Below are 27,645 nucleotides of genomic sequence, written 5' to 3'. Positions count from 1 at the left end.
TTAATGCAGTGGATACGTTTTTCTAGCTAGGAAAATACAGAAACGTTTAATTATGGAAAAGCTTCCAATTTTCCATTACAAAATAAATCCCAGTTTTTTTTTCTAGTTTTCTGTACATGTTTAACAGAAGCAGCCAGGTAACTAGATCATTTTTTTTTTCTGTTGGTGTTTCTACGTAATTGTTTTAGAACATCTTGGAACACTAAAGCTCTTAGAAAATGTTCATTTTGTTGTTGGTGACCTCCCTTTGCAATACAATGTCACCCATACTGAAAGAAGCCATTCTTCAATGTACCACCCACTTTTAACAGCCCCAATTTTGGTGGAATGTTGCAGACTTTACTCTTTATGAAGCCTTTTTGTTAGAGTTTTACTTTGCAGTATTTAAATGGCTGGCATATAACAACAAGTTTAGCTGAATTCATACTTATTCATCTGTTTCACTTATGCAAACACATTTTTTTTTCTATAAATTCATAGAATTCTTGGCTTTACCCTGACAATAGTCCTTTAGGTGTGTGTGTTTGGGAGCTTGGATGCCAAGACAATATAAAGATGGACTACACTAATACAGGCTACCTGTGCTTTGATGATGATTAATTGTCGCACTGTAGTTGTGTGTTCACTCAAATTCAAATTCTAAGGGCTTTACTGGTATGACAGATGAATTACAGTTTGCCAACGCAGATACAATTAACACTACATTTATAAACATTAACACTATAAACATTACTGTACATTTACATACATCACATAAAACATTATTGTTAGACAGGCTCACTGTCTGTTCTTGAGGCTGTGACAGGAGATCTCATACTGGTTTCCAACTCTATTGAGTTTCCTCCCTCCTCCCCCTGATTCTGGCATGTGTGGGATTAGACTTGGTATTTTGGGAAATGATGTTTGTCTAATCCCATAGTATTTCTTGCAGTGCAGCAGAATGTGCTCGTTCCTCTTCATTTTATGTCCATCTTTCTGAGATAGTGAACAATTATCAATGAACGTTCTGCCAGTGGGGTATACAAGTCATTCAATCCAGTGGTCTACTGCTAAATGGAGTTATAAACAATATATGCAAACTATCAATGCAAATACCAGCCCATATCTACCTAGTACTTTTAACAAGCTTGACCTTATTCTTACTCACAGAGGCAGGTTTTAAAGTGGATTTCAACATTAGCTCTTGCTCTGAAACACCTTTCTTCAGGTAATGGACCTAGAAATTAAAGGTTTTCATAACCTGTTTATGTGAAACCGGTATCAAGACAAATAAAACGTAATTGGAGAATAAATAAAGCTGGGAGGCCAGACATCCTTGCTTTTTGTAGTTTCCGTGTCTCATGTTCCACCTGACACTCCCAGTATTCAGTCTTCAGTTTGAAGCCAAGTCTCAGACACATTTTCCATTATCAGTGGCTGCCCACTGTCTCTACTCTGTACACTTAAATGATGTTAATCTCCTGACTGAAAACACTCTGCACTGTGAGAGATCAAAGGATTTACAGGCATGTCTTTATTTTCAAAGTCTAATTCAAGCAGATTCTTAAGTGTATTTTAAACTGATGTTTTTATTTTGTTAAACTCTCCCAAGTAGTAATTTAATCTAATACACCATATTGAAGCATTCATTGAAATACATTTGTTATATTACCTTGACTGTATTTTGTTAATGATGGCCCGTATAATGTATCCTGGCCGATTCTCTATGTACTATAATATACACATACAAATTAAATATACCGTATGTATGACATATCAGTTGTAACAAAATAAAAATAAGCATCGGTCTGAATGCATATCTTAAGATTCTCAAGACTCTGGGCTTCCCGTTTCTATATGTTATAGATACAAAATAGTAATTTTCTAGACAAACAGCAAAGATACAGTAGAATTATTGAGACGCACCTGAATATCCTGTTTTTAAAGAGATGCGAAAGTAAGGACAAACTGAGATTAGACAACCCGTGCTAAACTTCAAAGGAGGTAATAAAACTCTAAATAATCAAATCTTCTAATAGAACTGTGTTTAAATTAGAATTTTCCCACTCACAGATGAGTGAATAATGTACAAATACAGTACGTCAAAGATGTTCCTTTCCAATGTTTTTTTTACATAAGTCAAATTAAACATAAGTCTATTTACACATACTATATTCATGCTGTCGTCTAGGATACTCTTCATTGTTTTAGAGGCTGGGCATGTGAGGTTCCCTCTCATTTTATTGAAATTACGCAAATGCACAAACACCGTGGTATCTGAGAGTAAATTACAATGCACTGATACGATAGATTGTATGTTTGAAAGACCTGTACCAGGAGCCAGAGTAAAGGCCTTGGAGTTTTAAAGAGAAGAGGGGCATCACAATGACTCATACAATAAAACAGCACTTTGCTGTATTTCACAACTGGAAAAAGCCTTTTCTTAAGCAGGGACATTAAGACAGGGAAAGAAGATAGTTTCAGGTGACGTGGTTCAGATGAGGTTTCTTTGAAGAGCCTGAGTGAGTCACACTTATGCAAATCAGATCCCAGAGGCATCCATATCTCTGCCAGCTATCTGACAATAAGTGTCTGTTCATAGAACTATAATGCAACCTTCCAAAGGCTGCAAGTGGTTGTTTGAGGGATGATGTGAAAATTTCAGTAGTACAGCAGCCAGCTGAAAAACTTCAGATACCCCTTTTGTCATCAGAAAAAAATATCATACTTTGCATTCAGCTTGAGCTGTCACACATGGAATAATTTATAAGATACTTCCATTTGAAAAGTCAGAACATTTTTGCCTGAAACCATCAGCGAAAAAAATACTCAACCACAGATAATGGGATATTAAATCATTAATTTATTAATATCAATTATTAAATTAAAGGACAGTATCAAGAAATTAAAATATATCTTTTACATTTTATTAAAGGGGAGGGAATGCAATGCCAAACTTCATTAAGTGTGTACACAAATTCTAAAAAGATTTTCAGTTATAGTAATACTGGGCAACATTTACAAAACAGTAAAGAGTATTTTAAAAAAGCAGTATGTCTCTAGATTTTAGTGTCACAGATATATTTAATACCGTCAGGCCAGCTATTATAACAGGCCAAACTGGCACTGAGATGTTACAGGAAGTGACATCACTCCCATGAAACCTTGACTTGTCTTGGAAAAGGTGCCATGTTTGCTCTGAGGCCACAAGGGAACGTTGATCAAATAACTAGAGGGGCAGAGCAGAGTTGCACTCATCAAACTCACTAATCATTATTATCATATACATGCTTATACTTTCATATACTTGTCTGTGCAAAGAGTTAGGGAGGATGAGTTTGCCCAAAACGGCTCTCACTGATGCCAATAATTGCACGTACAACAGATCACTCTTGGCACCACTTCTAAAACTACAGTGTTTAATTTAGTTAGGTAGCTGCGTCAGCATGCATAGGTTGTAAAGGAACAATAGGTTTATTCCATGCTGAAAAGAGAAGAAAGGAAACACAACGTATCGGTTTTGACACCCGAGGAAGGCTTCACAGCTGAAACGTTGTGTTTCCTTTCTTCTCTTTTCAGCATGGAATAAACCTATTACTTGTTCCTTTAGTGTTTAATTTTCCTACAGTCTACCACAGTCCTACTAAACAGTGGTAAACTCATCCTGAGGAACTTGGCCTTCTGGCCCAGCAGAATTCCCCACTGTGTGAGTGGTACAGTGTGAAGCTGGGGGTGTCTATAAATGGCTGTGCTTGAATCCCAGCAAGCTGCAGAGCTACATTTGTTACATATATTGCTAACAAACCAACTGCAGTTAGCCATGTTTTGTCATTATCAGGACTGATAAGACATTTAAAAAGGCAAACCTTACACATAGAAGGTCTTAGTCAAAACACCTCAATGAGAAAACAGTTTGCAGATTTCACCCCCAGTGAACTCTTCACAGACAGAAAAATAACTAGATTATTTAGGGTGTCTCCTACCTGACTCTTGTAAAACACCAAACCACCAGCTAAAATAGGTGATCATTAAACCATAATTTTCTGAAATCTAGGTCATGGGTTAATTATGATCAATTAAGCAGATTAATTGCTAATGTCATTTCTAATCATTTGACAAAAATGAATACCTTTCAACTCTTTGCAACCAAAATTTCTTTAATTGAACATTTTTGGAGTTACTAGTTAATAACTCACAAGTGTTCCCAATCTTTTTTCTCAATCAATTTTCTTTAAATAACCTTCAAAAGTTACTTGATTTGGCATCTCCAAGATGGGGGCAGTTAGAATTAAACGGGCCATGAAGTACATTTAAATACTCGTGTCACTGCGTAAGTGAAGCTAAGTTATTTTAACTCGGTGCTATTTTGCAAAGTTTGTGTACAGGCAATGCAGCATCCACAGAGCTCATTAGCAGCTGCGTGTAGGACTGCATAAATGAATGTGTGTAATAAAATGCAATATTACTCGATTAACATCGAAATATGTCAATGCGGAACACTAAAGATTTATGAAGTTTAAGTTTTACGGCAGAACTACTTTGCAAAAATTCTTATGCGTGGTTTATACAGGAGGGCAACCGCGTTTCTCTTTTCTTGAGTTTTGTAAGGAGTTCAGGTGGACTAAAGTGGGAAAACAAGCTCCATGAAAGTCAGCTGACACAAAATCAATGCTAGTGCCAAAGAGTTTTACACTGGAAAACCCATGCTAACGTAGGCAAACGTTGCATAGGGCAGACAGAAAATGACTCTGTAATATAATACGCGTTACAAGACGAGCATTTTTCCCTCTCCTTCACCCCTCAACGTCTCAAGCGACCGGAGCTCCTTAACTTCATCTGTCAACGGTTAAATGAAGCTCATAGCGTATGTAAGCGCACAATATAATTACTTTAAAAATACAAATAAATCACGATGCTAGATGAACGGAGTGCGTAAAATAAAAAGACCAAGAGAACAAGAAGGAGAAAGAAGGTGTGCTATACCCGTCAGCTGTTAGGACCCGGAGTGCTTTTTTTCCCCGAGACAGGGAGGTGTATGTGCAGCGAACGAGTGGGTGGTTCCAGCTGTCAATCTCCCACACGTCTCTCTGCGAGGTGCTCCTGCCACCAACCTCTGTAACCAACCTGAGTCACTTCGCATCATTAACCCGCTGCAGCCGCCGAAGGGAGTGAGCGTAACCAAGGGCATTCTCTGAATCGACTCAGAATACCTCACAACAGGACATAGGTCTTCTGAATTGGCAGACGCACAACCGCCCGTGAACAGCTGGCATTGTGTTTTGCTGTTGTTTTTCGTCTTTAAATTACGCAGGGAGGACAGTTATAGCCATTAATTGGAGGTGCTGGTGACATTCAGCCTTAAAGAAAACAAGAGGAATCTAATTTGTTTTCAATGTAGTATCTTTTCGCTTTCTTAAAGTCCACATTCACATTGCTTTTCCTGGTCACTGCTCACTTTTTTTTTTTAAAGACCTATTCTAGTCAAACAGGTGTGCGTTTATTCTTTGCAACTGCAAACGAACAACGAAATTAAATAGAAATTTGTATGTTTTCAACCTATCTCCAATTGCCTCTTGCACTGTTTAAAAGCAGGGGGTGTTTCTTTTTCGTGCATTTGCTTTGATTTGATTTCGCTTCTTACTAGATCCAGAACATCTGTCTTAATATCCAGTATTAATATTAACTGGACTTTTCCCAGTAAGGTTTAAAGTTTTGGATTCATTTCATTTTGTCACTTAAGATGGCTGGGGACGCTGTCTTAATACCGGACGACCGAGCGTTCAGTAATTTTAAAAATGAATGTAACTCTGAAGATGGATGGAATTTGACATACAACAAATCCGGGATAAGTGTGTGGATCCAGATTTTAGAGGAGGAAAAATCCCTGCATAAGATAAAGGTGAGTTTTTATTTCCTTTGACAAAAAAAAACTTATTTCAGAACCCTGCAAATGAGCAAATCTATTACTAAGAGAGAACGGAAAAGAAGCTGTGCAAGATCTTCGTTTTATTTATTATTTGGAGCCAATCAAAAAGTTTATTTGCTCAAGACAGACGTGGACAATAAGCAGCACATGTTGCTGTGCTGGTCATGGATGACGATTTTATTTTGTTGAACTGCAGTCACGTCCTGTCCTTTTCCTCTTAGTATCCGGGTAAACACGGGGCCAACAGGTGCTGCAATTTGGTTTGGCGATACGATGCGGGTTATATACATGTATGCCGTAACAGGATAACAGGATGTCGGTGAAGTAGTAGGAAAGACCTGCTCTACCGCTCAATAAACTGAAAACTAACCGAAACATTATCATGTGTTATATAATACCTGCAGGATCATATAATGAAATAACAGTTAAAATGGAAAAGTCATTCCTTCAAATCCCCCATTTTGAAAAGAATGATTAATGACAAAGGAGACTCGTGAATTATCTTTACACTTTAGAAAGTGCTTAAAATTGATCAGTGAAAGTGTTTCATCAGTGTCCTGGAGTATTCTGAACGCTTTTTGACCTCTTATTTTCATCGCATAGGGGGCATGTATAATTGCAATATATAATTAACCCAGCTATTGGACTACTACCATTCATGATGTTTGGCATGATAAATGGAGGAGGTTGGTGGCAGTGCATCAAGAGAAGCTTCCTTCGTGGCTTCAGAAAAAAGAAACTGGTCAGGTGTTTAATTTAAAAAAAATGAATAAGGTGTCTCTACTAGGCACCTTCCTTATGTGTTTTTGATGCAGCTTCATTGTATTTAATAGTCTGATAAAGCCCTGTTACTTCACTCGTCACAATACCATAAAAGCCTTCATCTCTGCTCGGCTAGTGTTCATTTGGCACTAATAAATATTAAATGTCTGATTAATGTGATCTCTGTTCTGCTGTAAATGTACACCCCCTAGTTTTCTGGATGGAAGAAGGTAGTGTCTTCTGTGTTTCAAAACAATAAGCTGTTATTCAGGTATTAGGCTTTTAGAATTGTGCACAAGGATGTGCTTAAAAGTTGCTTTAAATGTATGCAGTATTAATACTATTCCAGAAAGATGCTTCTTAAAGTTGCGTCGAAGCATCTAAACTGAACTCGAAGGAAGTCACATGGTCCACTGAAATCTGTTCAAAGAGATTCTTATGCTTCTAAATTAATTATGCTCTCATGAGACAGAAAAAGAATTATGGTTGACTTCTTTAATGGGTTATTGAGTTATATGGAAATGTAAATCTATTCAGTAAAAAGGGAATTCTGGAAAACTCTTCAAAATACGGACAATACTAACCCAATGAATTATTACAAAAACTGGGACTGAAAACTTTAAGCAAGCATGTCAGACATCTGATTTGCGAAATCCATTTCTCCTGCTTATTTACAGGAGCTCTGTATTAGTTTATCTTGCAGCTACTACTGGGAAATGTGATGTTGTTACAACTGCATATAATCAAACCAATTACCAGTACATCGTGTGTGTACATTGTGCCAATACTCATTTCCCTTAGGCTAGGCATGCTAAGCAGTAATGCCCAAAACAGTGTTTTTCTATGAATTTCTGTTCATGAATTTATAGTAGAGGATTTCAAGCTCCAAGGAATTAGGACCAACTCTGCTAGTGTTGGGTTTCTATCAGTGGAGTCAAAGTAGGCTTCTTTTCCCTGTTTGTTGAATACCTGAAACCTCCATGTTATATGCTTGTGGTGACAATGCCGGTGGTACCAAGATGAAACCATCAATTTGACATTTGTGTTAAAAACGAACAGGGGAGAGATGGCAAAGCTAATGGAAAGAATGGCTCAATGAGCCATGGTAAAAATAAATTACTTTAACTGAGCTTTAACTGAGCTCCGATTAATTAACAAATGTAAAACAAAGCACCTCACAGGCAGAATTATTTTGCCTTTAAATTATTAAGGTGTGCCTTATTTACATTTTACATTTTACATATTGTTTCTGTGTGTGTGCTGTAAAGCGCAGGCCCAGGGATGATGTGACTGTCATGTGTCCTGTTTGCTAAAGAAGCCACATTCATCCGGAAAGACAGGTGCACTTTTGGAACAGCTGCTCTCTGTAATTTGCTAAAAGGGTTGTACTGTTTAAAACAAAGCCCTTTACCACGGTAACAGGAGCCTGAGATGTCATTTGAAACACCGGCTCATGGAGGGATAATTGCAGAGAAATCATGTAGTTTACATACTCTACCTTAGTGCGTATGCAAATTAGCCGATTAAACCAGGAACAATTTGCATAACCCGTAAAGTGGCATCTTTAAATAGGCCAGAGGGATGGATAGGAATGCAAAGTTGAAGGCTTTAGACTTTACCTGGTGATAAAATGAAAATAACTGTCACCAAAAGCTTCAGCGGGCTTTAGGATAGTTCACAGGTTTGTTGAGAAAACTTCAAAATGTACTGTACCAGTATCCTGATCTCTGGCGGTTAAGGACTTTGTATAGCAAGGCAAAGTTTAGGTATTTATCTGAGATGGCCCAGCAAGAGACATGTCACTTAGGTCATTTTCTCCTGTCTGTGAGACTAAAGAAACCCACTGAGGATTGAAATAATGTTTCAACTTTGTTTCAACTGAATGCGTGGTACAAACATTATTAAAATAAATAAATATCAGTCAGAGAGCTCCACAGTAAATAGATCAGACTTAGACAGCAAAACCCAAAAGATAAAAACAGAAAATATTTGCAGTTTTTTGTGACACTTGAAGTTTGGCTGCAATTATTCTGTAGGTCTTTGTTTTATATTCCTTTTCTCACCCACCCCCACGTTTTCATGTCTGAGCGATTCGGTTTTATTCCAAAAGGCGCAGTTCTTTAACTGTCTGGCTTCCTTTGAAGACCTTACCCATTGAACCCACAACTCATTCGCCCTCAGTGTCTGTTCGCATTGGTGATCTGAATTGATGAGTGAACAATGTGCAGGTGAACATGAGCAGGTTCAAAATTCTTTGAATGTTTATTTCTAAAAAAATAAGTGTGAAAAGCAAATGAGCAAGAAACAAACCAAAATAAATCAGCTAAGAGCATATGCAATGCACTCCTGTGTTATACGCTCTGTAGTGTTTTAGTATTCCTGCCACATTGATACACGCAGATGCTATATTATTTGTTGCCAAATTGGTGCTTGTGGTGTGCTTAGAGACACTTAATGTACTGCTGATACTTTTCCCTGGGGCCTGTAAATGGTAAATAAATATTGCAAATAAATGTGGTTTGGTATCAATTGTGAAACAAAACAGAGGTTTGTACCTTTATGAAAGGCAGTGCTCCTATTATTTCACTCTAAGTGTAACAATGTGTAAGCCAGAAAGAACTAGAACTCTCTTTCAACCCACCTCTCAGCTACATCCCTTTATTTACTTAAGCTGTATTGTGCACCTGAGTCATTCAGAAGCCTGCTGAAAGAAGCATTTCATACCTCCTGTACATGTTCCTGTTGTTTACTCTTCTCCTCTGTAAATCCTGTAGCTTGTATTCTTTGGCTTTCTGTTGTTTTCAGTTTAAGTGTTTTATTTATTATGGTTAACATTATTTGTTGCAGTGGATACCATGTCCTGGACCTTCAATTTGGCCATGTTGTACAGTTTTATAAATCCTCTGCTACAGTACATTAGGACTGCCCATACAGTATGTCATATGACTATAAAAAGGAAAGAATGAAATATTAAGGCCACAGCTGCAATTGGAAACATCCCTTAAATGCTCCATTAATTTTCTTTCAACTGTGTTTCCATATTTTCCATTTTCCTTTCCTCTTGAGGGATTTTCTGATTTACCAATATTTTTTTTATTTCAGGGCTTCGCTGTACAGGTGTAGGAAATCCCCCTGACAGCATCTATTTCTGAAGTACTTTGGAATTCTGCCTAAAATGGTGTCTGTATGCAGCACAGAGTGGTTCCCTTGTGTGTAAAATGCTGTAATAAAAGCCAGAAGTGGCTTAGCCTGGCATGCTCTGAGTCTATGTAAATCTAACAGACCCTTAAGAATGGATAATGGATTTAAAAAGGATGTCGCTTTCTGCAACTGCAACAACAGGAGCTGTGTGAAAATGGTGTGTGTCTCAGAAACCCTTGCCTAAATAAAACTCCAAGCTGCCGAAGTGTGGGTGCACATGGTGAGCTGTAAAGATTTACTGTAGGGAACAACACACTACAATGCCTCATAGTTGTTGATGTAGATATTTAGATATTTCCTAAATCCCACACACATCTATAAACCTTGCTTAATGCAGCTGTTATTGTAAGCCAGTCAAAGGCGATAGGACATGACAGGGTAGAGTCACTGTCATTTATTGTCTCTGCTCTGTCCTCCAGGGGATCTCGGCCTGCTTTTCGTGAGACCTGAGCGGTGTTATACAATGGGAAAGCACTCCAGGCACAATACAGCCCCAGGCCTGAATGTTGTGAATTTTGTGTGTCAAGGCTGTGACTAATACTAAATGTCCTATACTGTTTGCAGTATTACCTGAATAAGCAAATGTACACGTAGGTGTCTTTATGTGTCAAATTGCAAATACGTATGGAAATCAAGAAGAATAACTGGCAAAGGCTTGTGGGATTTTCAAAAAAAACTGTACACTCACTTGAATTAGTGGACAGGTAGAACACCTGCATCTTCTAAAAGGCTCTGTCAGACTATTTCACTGTGTTTTCACACTGTAAGTACCAAATAAAAAGCACACAGCATTAAGGTTTGGGGTAAAACTGAAAATGAAATCCTAACTGAGGCTTTTAGTGGATGGCGGATTAACCACTTATATTCATAGCACACGTGGATTCACTCCACAGCAAACATGATCCAACCCACCACGCCCCTCCATGAGGATTTGTAGTGTACTGATGAGGTCCAAACAAAACCTGCTTTTACTGTCTGTTCGGGAATTAAACTTGGAGTGAACACAAAGAGTGCTGGCTATTACATTGTTTGTAGAGTTTTAAGGGGATTCCAGACATAATGGGAACCAGTCTTATGTACTTTTTGCTGAGATGTATTTTTTCTCGTTTCCATTGAGCCATAGGTTTGCATAAGGCTCGTCTGTCTTGAAGCCCAGCAATCCAGAGGGTAAAATTGCTACCCTTCTGCACTGGAGCAGAGCAGATCTCTGAGTCTATGACCTTCTATAGTTGACAGGCACAAAGTCCCCTTCCCTGGGCAGACTGTAACTCTTTCTGTTTCAAGTGACGTTGGAGTTAGACATCTAGAGCTGTAAGTCTTCAAGACAGTCTTAGAGCTACACAAGGTTACGCCAAGTTGTTAGCATCAGCAATTGTTTGCGGTTTTGTTCTCCTTACAATCAATTCTGCAGTGTTTTTGCTCCTTGGGTCTGGTGGACAAAAAAGAACAAGTTGATCATTTTGTGATTGATCATCAGAATTCACAAAATACTATTCACAACAAATGAATCTCAACTATAAATTTGCACCCAGTATGAGGTTCTGTGGTAGCAACATGAAGCATAAAGAAAAACATTGAGAGAAAAGATGCAAATAGTAGAACAAGAAAAATTGTCTAAGGCTTTTTAGAAGAAGACAGTTCAGCGTAAAGTCTTGTATTAATTGTGTTAAAGCGTTTCTGGCCTAATGTTAACACAACAGTATAATGAAGTAGAATCCAGTTTCATTTCTGTTTTAGCTTCACAATTTGGCTGCTTCTGTGCCTGGAGGGTTTTCATTTGCTGACATTGATGGCAGTTGACATTTTAATTTCAAAACAACTGGAAATCCACCTGAGTTATTCCCCTAAACCCAGTTTTGTCTTTTTTTAAACCATCTGGTTTTACATGTTCATTATTATTATTATTATTATTATTTATTATTATTATGCTATACTGTATATATATTAGATAAGACTTGTCATTAAATGAAATGTTTGCTTTCCGCTTCTGTTTAGATAACATTTTATAATTCAACACAAGTGGAAACATTTTCTTCGTGTGCTTCTTTCGATTGTTTGTAAACAAACACCCATACTTTTTGAAAGTTTAAGTGTGGATATCGCTGTGTGACTGATAGAAACTTTACAGGGATTTATTCTATTTTAATAATGTGTGATGGCTTGTAAGAAACTACTTCTTTAGTTTCTGTAGTATATTTGACCCATGTACACCAGTGTATACTATGCACAGCACATTGAATATTCTCTGGACTTACAGCTCAACTGAAGTTTAATAAGAATGAAGAACTGGATTACAGTCCAGGACACTGGCAAAATAAGAAAATGGAAGACATTTTAGCTGCACGTAGTGTGAAAGGAATTCATTCAGGGATTTGTACAAATGATTCAATCATCAGCCAAGGAAAGCCAAGTGAGCTGTGTCGTCTGGTCATCCAAAAGTAATTCCAAGCCAACACTAGGATATTGTAGCTGTACACAGCTGTTATTTACTAATCAGCCAGTGACTCAACCAATGAGCTCCCTGAGGTGAAGCAATTTCTGTCTGTGTTTTATAAAGCGTGAGAGTGTAGTCAGATGCTACTGATTCTCCTGGAGATTTAACTTCAGCAGGATATCAAAGGAAAAGGGAGAGCTGTGGATGCGCTAGTGTGCATTTAAATCAAAGCTCTGTCTTCTTTCTTCTTCTTTTTTACTTTCGTTCATCCACACAAGTTGTTCTGAATTAGCACTTAATGCAATTAGGGTGTCCTTTTCAGCAGACCTGTCCTTGGGACTCAAATAACTGTACTTAAGGGCTCCACAACTAGAGACTGATTGCAAAAAACATTTTACAAATACATTTAATAAAGCAAGACTGTCCATCCCTCTGGCATCTTGAAACGTTATAAGTGGGCAAGTTTAAATTTCAGAAAATTGGTACAGGTATATAGAGAAAGGAATATATATGGTATATACTGTACAAGAAAGGAATTTAATACTGTTTAAATGTTAACAAATGCAGCGTACTCTACAGTTGGTATAATCCTTGCAAAGAGACCAACGCATTTTTAATGAGTCGTGAAAGTATAATAGAGAGCCATTAGAAAGTAGTAAAATTATCAATTGTGGAAAAAATCAAGAACCTTCTATGATTAACCTGGCTCCGGTATCAATGTGTGGTGCTGTGTTTACCAACAAGGGAAAAATTTGCACATAGCTTTCTGAAAAAACTAAAACAACTTTACTATAATATACTGTTACAATATAACTGAACTTCTGCCGCTGCCAGCTATTATTTAAGTATAAAGAAATGAAAAAAATTTGGTCTTTGTCAATGTTCCCACATACTGTATGTTTGTATAAAAATAGGTTTAATCTACCTACTTATTCCAGGTCAAAACTTGACATTATCATTTTCCATTTCAGTTTGAAGCTACCTACCTTGTAAAACTTGAGATGAGACAGATTTCTAGGTCATGCAAGACTTACAGTACTCCCATCCCTGAGCTCATCAGATGTCTGTGTCTTTGCAGTCATGTTTAGAGGAGGAGAAAGCTTGATTTCAGTTTTATTCTTTGATAAGAGGACTAAGCTTCCAGATACATAGAAGATTTATAGTTATTCATGACAAAAATTACAAAATCAAGAAAACCTGTTTTTATTTTTGGGCTGCATAGGTAAATGGGTTTTTTGGAATCTTGCTCGAAAAATATTGTCTCCATTACTGAAAAAAACATAGTGTGTACTTGCATCAAAATAAGATCCTTTTCCCTCATATTCAAGCTCTTCCGCTCTTTCCTCACATACTGTCACTGAAGTAGGCCTTTATTCCAAAGCCATCACTCTTTTATTTCCAGTGTGGAAGTAATTGTACTTTTTCCTTGATTCTTTATGGGAGGCCTCTCTTATAATGAAGTGAGGCAAATAACAATGTGCACTTATACTGATGCAAAGGTCAGTTTTGCCTCTAATATTTTATTTGTACTTTTTTTTTTAGCTTCTAGGGAAAATGTAATTTTTCCTTGGAATGGTGTCTCCTCTTGTATTGGTCAGTGTGTCACATTTAGAATGGTGTAGGTTGCCTCTCTTGTTTTGTAAGGCGGTTAAAAAAATAGGAAGATTAAGAACAGTGGGAGATACCCATGAAGAAAGCAGATATATGGAATCACCTATATCGTAGTAAGTCTGTGATGCTGCAGTGTTGTGATGTATGAGGGACTTGCTGTGTGTGGTTTCCCTAGCAACAGCCTTGCACGCTTCTGCTGTCAGCCTGTAGCAGAATGAATAGGCCACAGTTCAGGACAAGAGAGGCTGTGGTGCAGGCTCGTGGTTTTCCTCACTCCAACTCCTGAACTGGCATTTTAGAGCCGTGTGGGAAAATTTTCTGCTGAACACGAGGCCGTGGTACATTCCTAATTCCTCGGAAAAAGAGAGGCTGCTTGTTCAGGCCCAGTTAAAAGTCTTCACACGTTTCATTTAAAAATGTTTGCTGGAGAACATAAGAGTTTCAAGATGAAACATCAGATTTTCATTTTGATTTCAATTAAGAATGTGAGAATAGTAACAATGCAACCAAGAACATTGCACAACATTTCCCACCAATAATCAGACCCACTCCAGCCCTTTCATTTGTTCTCATCACAGTTCCCCTCTAGACCTCCAATGTGGCATCGCCCACCTTGTTTTTCTCTAGTGGTAGAAAATTCTAGCATTACTATATCCCTGAAATATGACCTCCATCACCACATCAGCAGGCTGAGGAGGAAGTCAGCACTGCGCTATCAGTTTCTTTACTGGAATGAAGCCAGGAAGGAAAACTTTCCATTTGCACCTTTAGCTAAAGCTGTGACTCACCATTAAGTTGTAACACAATTGTAACCAGTGGTTTCTTCCAATTTATCCAGACAGGATGGATATTGGTGGGCTTACAAAATGATTAAATTCTGTGTAATTCCAGAACATAAAAGAACCAGGTGTATGTAGAGTACAAAGTTTGGTCAGCAGGTGTGAATATAGCTGAACCCTTTAAATGAATCACATAAGACTGATTTCATTATAAGATATTTTGTGACTTTCAATCCCCAGGAAACCACATAAGAATGACATGCAGAATGTAATCTAATTTGTAGAAATAAATCTTTCCTTTTCCTAGACTAAGTTGCCTTCATACTGCAGCTTAAGATCAGTCTAGGTCAAAGCTTAAAAGTACCTTTTATATTGGTACATTCTTTTCTATTTTGCAGTGAGTTTTAGTAGTTAAAGAGCCAAGCTTGGTTTTTTTTTAGTTTCATTTTAGATTTCTGAATTGCAGTGCTGGTTTGAGAAAGGAGCTCTGACTGAAAAAGGATACTTAGCAGGAAGTACATGAGCACATTGTGACTTTAAATGCATCATGCAGACTTTTATCTCATTGCCAAACATACAGTAAGGTCAGGTGGTATGTTTGTACAGAATATAATACTCATCCTTTACTTAGCCCCTCCAGACATTGCGATGTTGAGTTAGTAAATGAAATCAACAGGATTCTTGTTTGGATTCAGGGTGTCTTTTAAAGCACGAAGCAGGATGGTTTGTGTATAATTCTAAATATCCTGCTGCAAGAGTTTGGCCTGTGTTCTATAATAGCATAGTTTCAGCTCTGTTTGCCTAAGGCAGGTGCCTGGTTCTGTGACAGTGGCTCACAAAGCTAGAGTTTGAATGTCATCCTTACAAAGAAACTCAGATAAACTCCTTGTCAACTACACAATAGCATTCAGGAGTTTCATCAGAATGTATTTAGTGACTGGAAAAAATGCAACTTGTAAGGTGTATTTTATTAAACTGCTGGTCAAACCTCCTGTATTGTTTATAAGTGCAACCTAGCTTATCAAGTAGTTCACTTAATATTTAACTGAAGGTTCTGGCAACTCTGCAGCTGTTCACTGCTGTAATATCCTTCCCTGTGGTGCTTTCAGGAACCTGCTATTCATATCGGAATGATTCAGGTCTTTTCAAGTAGTCATTGTACTTGTCAGGCAGAAGAGATGGGAGTAGAATTTATTAACAAGTGACAGCTTGTTTTGTATTATTTAGTATGAATTCATTTCACTCGTGAGGATGCTTTAATAAGTATTGATTGTAGGACAATAAGATTGAAAAACATAATATTAGAGCTGTTTAAACTACCTTGTATCTTGTTACTTTGTAACTTGTATCTGTTAAAAAGGTAAATATTTGGAAAATTAGCTAGAATCTACTGTCAAAATGTAGTTTATTGTTTGTCAGAGGGGGAAATTGCTCTTTGTTTCAATTTCCCCTTCTGACAAATAATAAACTACATTTTGTTTCCTCTTTTAAGCTCACTTTTAAGTTTCAAATGCAAAACTGTTATCCAGATTAAAAGAAGAATGAATCATTTTATCTTTTTGTACATGTGGCCTTTGGCAAACTGGATTCTACGGCAAAACCTTCATTAGTGCATCATAAGTACATCATTTGTACTTCTATCCTCTATAATTGCTTTTACAATTTGCAATTAGGAAGTGCTAAAACAGAAAATTCACCCTGTCACATTCAAATAGAGTTTTGTTCCTTTTTCATTTTACAGAATAACAGAACATACCAAAGGGAAAATCTAAAAAATGCACACTGTTGTAACCTTACATGTGACCTGTTCTAATTTTTTTCCCCTTTTATTATTTTTGTGTACAATTTTCTCATATAGCTTTGGGGATAAAACGCTTTCAAAGCCCAAATGAAAAGAGAAGAGCGTTGAGCACTGAAAGGTCTGAAAACAGTTTTCTTGTATGCTGGTACACCTTGAAATACTTGAAGATTCTCTATGAATGTGTTTTCATTTTAAGAGACCACCAAATCAACAAGAAAAATCTTACAATGCAAATGTTTATTAATAAAGTATAACTTTTTGCAGGTTTATAGATCAGATTCAGATCTATAGAAACAAACTGAGAGAAATTATGAAGACCTAAAGTAACCAGCATTTATACTAAATGTTTGTTAAAATAATACTGTAAAACATTTACTCTTGATTCATATGATCAATTACAGGGATGGGGGGGAAAAGGAATTTATCCCTTTATCACTCATGTTTTTTACACTTCTGTTAAGATCTCTGTGCCAATGTCTGGCATGTGAAACTTTAGCAGATGTAAAACTTTTACTGTCTTCATCCAGTAAAGTAAGTCTGTGAGGTTATGATCATTATTCTGAAACCGAAACAAGGACAGCCTAAGACCATCTACAGCCGTGTACACTAGGTGGTGTTTGCTGTGTTTATTAAAATGTTGTGATCAGATATTAACCTTCTATACACTGTCTGGTGATTTTCTTTAATAAAGCATTTTTGTTTGACTTCTATGCTCCTACATTATCCACCTGCTCTATTTGTATATATATTTAGTGATATATTTACTATGCATGATGTCCTGTGGCAGCAACACAGGCCATTTAATGCCTTGGTCTTGGATTAGTATTGGAAAAAATGCTTGACAGCTGCAGGCTGTGCCAGGTGTGATAACAGAACTGGTCAGGGAAGCACTGCAGTCTTCAGATGATGAAGGAACTCTTAGCTTATTTGTTGTCACATTGGAAGACGTGATTTTTCATGGCATTTGAGGAACTACACCATGACCCCTGTCATTGTGCCAGTACAGTACCAAAATCAATTAAAAACCTTTTATAAAGGCATTCATTTTGCAATGATAGCATTTGCCACCTCACATCATCTCTTTGTCCACATTCCATCTCTCTGGGGTTTTAAAAACGTAAGAGTGTGAACCATGTCAGTGACCAAGATCATCACGAACGCTCATCTTTGATACTTGCTTTCTGGCAGCATAATTCAAACACTACTTTTCAGTGAAAAATCCGTGGTACTTGTATATGCACGGGGTAACTATTAACCTATTAAGTTATTTTATGCATTGTGTTGCTCACAAATCCTGTGCTAACCAAACTAAGTTTGCATTGTGGGCAATGAATTACTGAAGGCTACATAGTTTTCCTCTAGAGGGCACCACTGGCAAAATGTAATTTTCCTCAGGGTTTTTTACTAACCAAATTTGCAGACCTGTAAAATGTGTAAGCTTGCCTGCAGAGTACCGGCTTTTATGTCACCAGCAATGTTTTTTCTTCTGGCAAATGAAAAGGGTGATGTCATTAAGAGATCAGTGAGAAGTTGTGCCTTTTTAGTGTCTGTGCTCTTCAGTAGGCTGAATAGTATTTGGATAAATACACTCAGATTAATTGAACCCATCTATTCAGTTATTTTCAGAAAGGTCTTGCAGCAGATATGCAAAATATTCCACAGTAGCAGAAGCCTTCTTAAAACTGAGCTAACGTTTGGGTTAAAATAGTCTAATTTAGGTTAAAAAGGCTAATCTTTGAATTTAAAATTTGATTATGATTCTCACTTTACCCCTAACTTTTTTAATTGATCTTTGAAAAAAATGTGCTGCTGGGAATTGTTCTTTTTGATGGTTGAAAATTGGAGGCTTTCAGAAGTTAAACAGCACACTGGGGTACAGAATAATTTCAATTTTTTTTCCCCTAGTGGTCACCATTTACCAACCTGTTACTACGATTTTTCCAATGACTAGATTACTCATTTCACCGAAGGGCAGAATGAGAAGTTTGTGAGAAGCAGTAGCTCATCTTCAGTGTCTGAGAGCACAAAGTGAGAAGCCTATTAGGCTGTGCCTCAAGTGTGGTTAAAGACATGACACGTGATGCTCAGATCGCTGGGATTCGTAGCACTGCCAGAAGGCGTCTTGCCTCCCTGTGAGTGTAGGGCAAGGAGATGGCCAATGTTCTTGCAAAAAAAATCTATTTATATCTGCTGCACTATCAAGGAATTCCCTACGCCAGAGCCCTGCTGCGGCAAGACCCTTTCACGCTGCTATCTTTTCCTAACAAGCTTTTCTGTACAAACGTGTCCTTCTGGTATAAGCACTCATATCAGTGCTGTTAAAGCAGAAGGCATAAATCTGGCACTCTGTTTCTGTGATAAACCTATAAAGCCCAAATATGATTACTTAGAGTAAAGCAGCTCTTTGATGTGGCAGTGAAAGCAGACCATATTTCAAAAGGCCTCAGAGCATGATTCTGGGTAGTGGCGACAAAATAGCCACATGAATATTGTTCTTAACAGGAGTTCCTGAAACAGGTCAAGTGTTACTTGGTAGATCAAGGCTGTGCGTTGATTTGTATGCAATTTCTTTTAGAGCAGCTCACAACACTGTGATTTGAAGGTGACCACAATAGTTTATTTTCCAGCTGTTGTGATGCTTTGTATTACAGAAAGGTTAACATAAAAGCATATTGTTAGAAATATTATACCGTTTGAGAATGCCCTCAAGCCAAAATCAAACTTTTATTTCTGCAAGAATAACATCATATGTCACAACCCATGAGTGTGAAACTTATATACTTACTTTATCGGGAAATACTTTCTTTTGGCTTTTGTTTATAACAGTATTTACTAAAATATGAGGGTAGTGTAGTATAATCAGGAATGTTTAGGTTGTTTTTTTCAGGATGGCACTTTGCAAATACTTTAGACTACATTCTCAGTGAACATTGTCTATATAAATGTCATGTACTGTATATAATTTATTTTTGAGCTACTCTACTTGCTTCCAAAACCAAGCTAAAGGTGGTGACTGCCTTTCAAACCCTTCTTGCAAGTGCTCGGTTTTTGTGAAAGCCTTTCACGTTTTTGTTTTTGTTAATTGGTTGTTTCTCCCCACAGTGTCGGATGTTGTGTAAGGATGTTTCGGCAGAAACCATGTACGATGTTCTCCATGATATTGAGTACAGAAGGAAGTGGGACGCTAACGTGATAGAGACCTTCGACATTGGCAAGCTGACAGTGAATGCAGATGTTGGATACTATGCATGTAAGACATGAGGGACGTGAAACCCTAGAAGAAGGAATTAATAACAAAGTAGCAAAGGACAATGGCTGAGACATATCTTGAGCCAATAAGTGTGTTTTGTCCAGTATTGTTGAATTACAGTAAAAATGAATGTAATAGTTCAAATCTTAAAAGCTCTAATATATAACATTGCTTTAAGATAACCAAAGACACATTTGTATATCTACATTTGATTTCAGGCATGAAGCTCAGAATATACTGTAAATGAATATACTCAGTCTTAAGTTTTACATTTCTAGATGAGGTGTTTAGATATAGTTCTACTGTATGTAACAGTATACCGCAATAAAACGTGCATTTGCTGCCAGCTGAAGTTCAGATTTTTTGCTTCTGATACAAAGTGTTTTCATTGCAAATGTGTCCCAGATAATTTTCCTACTTGTAGAGGCTTCATGCTGTTTTGGTTGTTTTCATGCTTATTCCAGAAGGCTCTGTCTAACCCTATGGTATTGCTGTGTTTGCTCAGGGAAATGCCCCAAACCCTTAAAGAATCGAGATGTCATCACACTACGCTCCTGGCTACCCATGGGCAAAGATTACATCATCATGAACTATTCTGTTAAACATGCTGTGAGTATCCAGTCTCCACTCTTAATGTGTTCAAGCATGAAAAGGATTTTTAGGGAGTGACTTTACCTTGGCCCCACTCTCATGATAAAATTATGTTTATGTTATTATTATTATGTAATAACGAGAGAGATAATGGTTTACTACAACATATTGGCCCTATTTTATTTTTATTTAAATTCTAATGTTCTGAATTTAACATTCAGTGGAATATTTCAAAGCTTAAACTTCTAAAGTTTTTTGTGGACATTTGGACTATCTAAGAGCATTTTTTTTAGATTACAACATTGAAAATAATAAATATATTGAAGATGGCAGTCGTCTGTTTCTTTAAGTTTTTAAGACAAGGGTAAAGATTTCCAGGAATGTTCCAGAATCCCTGCATCGCCTGCAAAGAAGGGAGAAAGGGAGGGAAAACGCATTTCAGTTTTTAGTTTTCATCGTGAGCTGAGCTGAGCGGCTCATCAAGGGTCTCTGCTATTAAACCTTTCCTCCCTAGGGAGGGATTACAGAAATCCTTTACTTAACACAGAGTGACACGGAGGGAGTGGGGGGCAGTTGTCAGCTCTTCATCAGTCCAACACTAATCAGTAGCTCTTTAATTGTACTGACAAGAGATGTCTGTAATTAGATTGTTGTTTGGGTTGGCGTACATTTGGTTTGCTTTTTCTTTAGCTACAGTCTGGTGAGGGCCTTTCCAATGAGATTGCTGTTTGTTTTTTTATTTTCTGTTTTTTTTTTAATGCAGTTTATCCTGGAAAAGATTACATGATCTAACAGCTGAGGACTGCATTACTACATTACACACTGAACTTGTTGCTAACATCAATATCGCTGTCTCTTTCAGTTGGCAAATAATTTGTTTCAATAGGAGTTTTTTTTTCTCCCGGGGCCTTGCCTTTTAAGTGTTGCCCATTGATCTCCCCCATCTGAAAGAACAACAGAAACGGTTATGTGGTTATCAGTTCATTTTAAATGGTTGTGCTTAACAGCTGACTTGAATACAGGCGAATTTCTCACTGTCTAACCAGAGAAAGCCTGACTGAAGAGTGGTTTTCAGCTCTGGAGCTATTAAGGTTTTGCATTTTCACACTAGCTCTGAACTGATTCCTTGCCTACCCTCCTGAATTGAACACTACATCTTCATGTGTTTTAGGTAATGTGGTGTATATTGGTACCAGTCAGTTGCCGAGTGCTCATTTGGAGTAACAGAAGCTTTGTAGACCCCAAGTAGTAAAAAACAACAACAATTTGTCTGTGTTAGAATTTTTATTTTTTGCATCTGTTAAAAATGGAGTCTGTTTGAGCCCTCCTTGAGTTCCTGCCATGTAACGGCCTGCAAGTGAATCTCGAGCCTCCAGACACAGGTTGCAGATGAGGCCTAAAGTTTTTCAGTATTTTTATATGTATATCTGCATAGTTAAAAATAGATCGCTGCTTAGCTCAGAAGTTTGTAAGTTCAAAGATTACACTGTGGTTTTGTGTGAAGGAAGGAAATTGATGTTTGCAAGCACTTGAATCGTAGTGATCAAAAAAGAGTGAAACTTTAACTGAATGGGATTTTCATATGGCTTCCCCAGAAATACCCACCAAAGAAGGACATGGTGCGAGCGGTTTCTATTCAGACTGGCTATCTGATCCAGAGCCATGGGCCCTCCAGCTGTACTCTTACATACTTGGCCCAGGTGGACCCCAGAGGTAAGAACAAGAAACCCAACTTGTCCATAATATTAGGGCCACATTAGTTTCACATTTTGAATGAACTTCTCATTTCGGATCCAGTATATAATATTTTCTCAGTTTTCCAAGATTTAACCAAAGTAAAGTCTTTGTCAAATATTTAGGCAGGAATTTGTAATCGTATTTGATTTAAACCAGGCATCAGCTTGCTTAGAACAGAATTGGAAGGCTACATCATATTTATCCTCCCAACTTTTTTGGATTTTTATTTGTGTAGGTTCATTACCAAAGTGGGTTGTCAACAAGTCTTCCCAGTTCCTGGCCCCTAAAGTAAGTACATTCCTGTCTGTGTTTTGATTTTTTCTAAAAAATGCAGAAGAAATTAAGACCATATTAAATTATCCCATCATCTGTCTATTAACTGGATTCTTTGAAGTTATAAGCTAAAATGTTTTGCCTGGTCTTTAATCATGTTATTTTTATTTTTGTTCCTTAGGGAAGCTAACCCTTACCCTTAGAGCTCTGAAACATCATATTATCTTTATTGTATTGTAACTTAAATGCCCACTATCATCAGCAATTGAGCCATGTACCTTAACTGAGGCAAATAAAAATCCAATTCATTTATAGTACCTGCTTTTTTTAATCTTTAGGTTTTAAATGATAGTAGATGAGAAACACTGCAGTGCAATGCATTGTTTTTTGAAAACATTAAATATGTGTAACATGGACAGTCTACAATACACTCATTTCCACTTCACATAGTAAATGTGCTACTTTGAAATTTAATTGGGACACCTTATTTGCATATCAGAAATAGGAAAGATAACTTGACAGCAAAATAGCAGCTACTGGACAGCTTTGAGGTGGCTGTGTATGGTATGCAGAATAGCAACTGCTACAGTGATGGACATACTGTATAGACTCTTTCCTCAGTGTCACATCATATGTCCATTTACATATGTTTATGTACGTATATGAAAAGGAAGTGGGTCACTGATCCACAGGGAATTCATTTCAACGGCAGAATAAAACTTAAATATACAGAGTGTTGATGCACTCAAGGCACTATATGGGCTTATTTAATTACCACATTATTAGGGAAGTATTTTTTGCATTCCAGACAGTCCGTGTTAGTAACATGCTTTGTTTCCTGGTTTCACTTTGCGGCACTTAACCTTATTTTGCAGTTTTGTAACTATCTATTTCATAATTAAGATGAAAGGAAAAAAAAACTTGAACGTCAGCCCAGTTCAGTTACTTTTGCTCTATGATTTCAATTAGTCTTGGATTCTTCTACCTTTTTTAAAATGTTCTTATTTATTAGTGATAATGTCACACATAAAGCAGGAAGGTATGTTTGAAAATGTTTTTACCATTCATTTAAAAATGCTCATTTTTTCCCCTGCCATTTACTTAAGTGAGTAAACAAAAGGAAGAAGCAATTACAATATTCAGCTGTATCCAGCAGAGGACAAAGGAGGGTCACTGTCGGGTTTGCTGTGCTAGCTGGCAGTCAGTCAACATGGCACTCAAGCCTTTTGAAGACAGTTCTGCTTTGGTTAAAGTGCCACAAATCTCCTTGTGACAGCACTCTAGAAAAACACTCTCTTTAGAGCCTGCTTCCCTCAGCTTATTAAAAATTCAAGCCACAGGCCTGAAACCTTTCTGCTACTGAAAAGCAACACACAGTTTCAAAACTCCTTTTTTGCTTCTCTTTTTAAATTGGTCTGTAAAGATGCATTCTCTTTAAACATGTATTGTACTCCAGACAGCAAGGAAGGTTTTGGCAAATTCACCATCAAACAGATTGATCTGACCTATTTGCAGTACCTGAATCTGACTATGGTTCTAGGCTGTGAGTGTGCATAACAGGAGAGGATGTAGGACTTTGGCAGGGAGGTTAAGAGTAATCTCCCCTGGTTTTTGTCTAAATCGAGGTTTTATTAGCTTCTATCTCAATTACAAATCTTATGTCAAAGGTGATCTCAAGAGCAAATGCTGTATTTCTCCTTTATTGTTAGATTTTAAAGCAATCTGATCCCCTGTGATACAGAACCACACCTCTAACATGGCTGGCTTGTCCCATATGCACTGTCCTGTGTTGTGAACAGATTGCGTAACGTCTTATGACTATAGATTTATTAATGCAAGTCTGCCGTGATCTTTCCTCCAATAATCACTGCTTTTAATTCTACTGAAAACTGATTGTTAATGACCTGATTCACTGCATTCCAATAGGAACTATTTATTTCTTTAGCTTTTGTGTGGCAATTCTATTTTCAAAATAAAAGCATAAGCAATTAACGTATCTATATTAACTTATACATTCCTGAACATTTACGTAATCAAGACTTCTAAAGGACTGTACAAGAATGCTTAGTCCTGCCATTGGATACATTTTTAGACTCGGGCAATGATGAAAGTCTTTTTTTCCATGTTTTTCCTGTGGCTTTCAGGCAATGAAGAAGATCACCAAGGCATGCCTGAAATACCCCGATTGGAAGCACAAACACAATCCGCATTATAAGCCCTGGCTATACCCGGAGCAGAGTCGCCTGCCCACTATCCCCCTGTCGGAGCTGAGCATCCAGCACGCTGACTCCCTGGAGAACATTGATGAGAGTGGCCTGAGCGAGGCCAAAGACGAGCGCTGTGAGGGCAGTGATGACGAGGGAGCCAACTGAGAGCAGACACGCCCTGTACCCAAGTGGTTTCGAGCGAAGAAGAGGCCTACTTGCATAAACACACACTCTCCCACACACTCACTGCGCGTTTACCCACACACTCCCACGCACTCGTGCTCTTACTGTATAAACACAGAATCTGTCTTATTGAGACACATGCTCATGCCCAGGGTGACAGAACAACAGGAGCATTTGCATAGAAATGCTAATACACTAAAGAGACTTTCAAAAATACAGTCCATATCATCAGGGCATTTCTGAGAATCTGAGGCAGGGCTTCTCCATCCTAATGCTCTTGACCCCAGTGCCTGCTGGTTTCATTCTGGCTAAGCTCTAGGATACTTGAGCTGAAACGTTTGCTGAACCAAAAATTAGATTAATGTGATGTTTCTCTTGCAGCACAAACCTGCGTACGCTGGGAAAACGAAGATTAGGATTGTGAAGCTCTGACCTTGACCTTCTTCCTTCAGTGAAAATGTACTTTCCTTTTTCCACTGAGGAACGCAAAGGCTGTAACACAGACGTTCGTGTTTGCCTAACACCAAAAAACACATAGGTTTGCCTAGCGACATGTTGTGACACATGGACACATGCAGACCTGGTAAGAAGCTCTGATTGAACACAAATAGGATTGTTTTTTCAACAGGTTTAAGGTAGTATTTCTGTGCATTTACTTTACATGCAGTTACCAAATATTTGTGGAAAACCAATCCAAGGCAAAGGTCAGACTTCAATCTAATACACACAAGCCAAGGTTAACCAGAGTTAACAGTAAGGACAATACAAACTGAATAGTGAAAATACTTTTGGGGATCAGCCCGCTCAAATAACGTTTTCTCAGCACTGCCAGCAAATAGATTGTTGTATTTTTTCCTAGTTCTTTGTGAAAAGGACTCTGACACTTCTAAATACTGTCTCGATGTGTTTTGACATCCGTTGTGTCCATGTTACTGAGACATCCTTTATAGTTTAGTACCGCTTAATGGGCTTGTTAGAAGCACATAAGATGACCGGCAATTTAAAGATTAAATCTTGACAAATGCTATTTTGAATTCTGCTATCTGGAGTTGTTTGAATGTATGTAGAAAAAAAAATACAGGCTGCTTCTCAAGGTTTTGCCCTGTGATTTAATTTCTGTTTGTATTCAAAAACAGCCCATAAACATCCTTTTTTTTTAAGGAGCGAGAAGATGACCAAAAGCAGAAACAGTTTTGCACTGAAATGGTTTTACAGTTCTTCAGTGTGTTAACCCTTGGTTACCTTTTCCCTGATTGTGTTTGGCACAAGTCAGGGCCGTCCAGTGCTGGACCTGGGGGGCCACCTCTGCCATGTTTGAGTGCTGATTGAGTTGCGAATGATGGCTTCACAGGTTCAGAATGTACCTGTACTTAAATTTACATGGAGATTATGAAAGTCGCTGTTGCTGAGATACACTATGTGGAGCTATAAGAGCTATGTGGAGTACAAAGTATAATTTAATGTAGTACTGTACTTTTTAGTGTAGTACTCAGTGCTACTTTGTACAGCCACAAGTAGCACTGAGTACCACAATAGCTGTTGAAACCCTGGGCCCAATTTTCCCAAGAGGCAAACTGATTGCAGTTTGTACATCATTGGCAGACTGTATGTCTGATTTAGATAGTTTGACAGATTTGTCCTCTTAAAATTTAAGGACTTCTCTGTTGATTGTGTATCTCGGGATCCCTAAAGATAGTAGCAGCTCCCATGGGCAGAAATTCCATGTCCTGAGACAAATATTGTATTTTAAACCACACTACACATGGAGAACACTCACAAGCATTCATGTACATATCCTGAATGACCCAGAATGGAAAAATCATCTTCAAGACATAAATGGATCCTTTTAGCACTGGCATATTAATACCAAAGTCTGATTTGTAGAAGGCTGCACAACTGGGCTAGGGAAACAGTTCCACAACAACATGAGGTGATCAAGACTGATTTACCTTTTAACATCACTTTTCAGCCAACAGGGCAAACAGTTAACAAAGCTTTAAATACTTTCACATCCACCAAATGTACTGCAATCTTTGTTCTCGCTGGCAATATGGTTCAGCTGATTTCTGTGCACCTCAACCCAGGCTTGAGCAACTTCACTGGTGGTATTCAGTTAAGCCAAAAGTTGTTTTTGTACAGTAATTATCCACCTCAACGTTTCATTACAACTGGCAACATTGACACATCAACAGCCTTTTTATATCCATATGTTATGGGTGGTAAGTAAAACAGAAAGCATGGATTCTCATTACTGGTGTAAGAGAGTTCAGAGTTACTTCTGTATGTCTTGAAAATCAAGTACCAGGAGATCATTTGATCACACAAAAAAGCGGTAAATTGAAGACAAGGCCAAACAAGATCTGCTGTGTGTGACACCACTCCTGCAAACTTGAGTTGGTGCCTGTACCCTACTACTGATACCGCTAACAATGGGGCTTGATAACATTGTGCAATGCTACAGTATGTGGCCTTGAAAGAAAGAGTACAGAAAAGATATTTGTTTTGTAGCTGAAATATACAGAACATGGGGAAACGGTTTCTGGGTCAAGCCCATAGCATATAAAGAAGATTTTAATTTGCTCTTTTATAAATGATTTATGTTTCATGCATATGGCATTCTGACATTATTACCAATAAATATCACCTTTTCAATATATCACCCCTTTCTTCACCATCAAATAAGGTCTCTTGTGCTGTGTTTTTTGTTGCATTGTGTACCAAAAAAATGCCGTCCCTGAATCTATATTATCGGAAAGGAGATTACTGGAACAGTTCCAGATGCAAAAAAAAAGAAGAAAAAAACAAAATATTGATTAAATTCATAAGAATGGTTACAAAGATGAAAAGAGCCATGCAATCTAGCTTATTTGGCTTTTAGTAGCTAATTGAACAAAGGATTTCTGTAAATGCT

General features: G+C 37.7%; 1 protein-coding gene across 2 annotated transcripts; it reads left to right on the top strand.

Moving 5' to 3' along the window:
• Positions 1 to 4,812: 4,812 nt before the first annotated feature.
• On the top strand, positions 4,813 to 25,828 carry stard10 (StAR related lipid transfer domain containing 10). 2 transcript variants are annotated; one of them, XM_088921332.1, is made up of 7 exons: positions 4,813 to 4,951; positions 5,720 to 5,878; positions 19,596 to 19,743; positions 20,249 to 20,352; positions 21,930 to 22,047; positions 22,307 to 22,359; positions 24,489 to 25,828. In XM_088921332.1, the coding sequence occupies exons 2-7, from the start codon at positions 5,720 to 5,722 to the stop codon at positions 24,714 to 24,716; spliced, it is 810 nt and encodes a 269-aa protein (XP_088777458.1). In that variant the 5' UTR covers positions 4,813 to 4,951; the 3' UTR covers positions 24,717 to 25,828. The 2 variants fall into 2 exon arrangements, with proteins under 2 accessions (XP_088777458.1, XP_088777457.1); XM_088921331.1 differs by lacking the exon at positions 4,813 to 4,951 and having other exon boundaries at positions 5,057 to 5,878.
• Positions 25,829 to 27,645: the final 1,817 nt, after the last annotated feature.

The sequence above is a fragment of the Atractosteus spatula genome, chromosome 7 (genome assembly GCF_055471065.1).
Source record: "Atractosteus spatula isolate fAtrSpa1 chromosome 7, fAtrSpa1.hap1, whole genome shotgun sequence".
In the NCBI taxonomy this organism is placed as follows: Eukaryota; Metazoa; Chordata; class Actinopteri; order Semionotiformes; family Lepisosteidae; genus Atractosteus; species Atractosteus spatula.
This window is presented reverse-complemented; position numbering and strand designations above follow the sequence as displayed.

Coding starts and splice junctions, on each gene's coding strand:
- stard10 (XM_088921332.1), top strand. CDS start 5,720: ATGGCTGGGGACGCTGTCTTAATACCGGACGACCGAGCGTTCAGTAAT. Junction 20,353..21,929: donor ACTATTCTGTTAAACATGCT/GTGAGTATCCAG, acceptor TGGCTTCCCCAG/AAATACCCACCAAAGAAGGA. Junction 22,048..22,306: donor GGCCCAGGTGGACCCCAGAG/GTAAGAACAAGA, acceptor TTATTTGTGTAG/GTTCATTACCAAAGTGGGTT.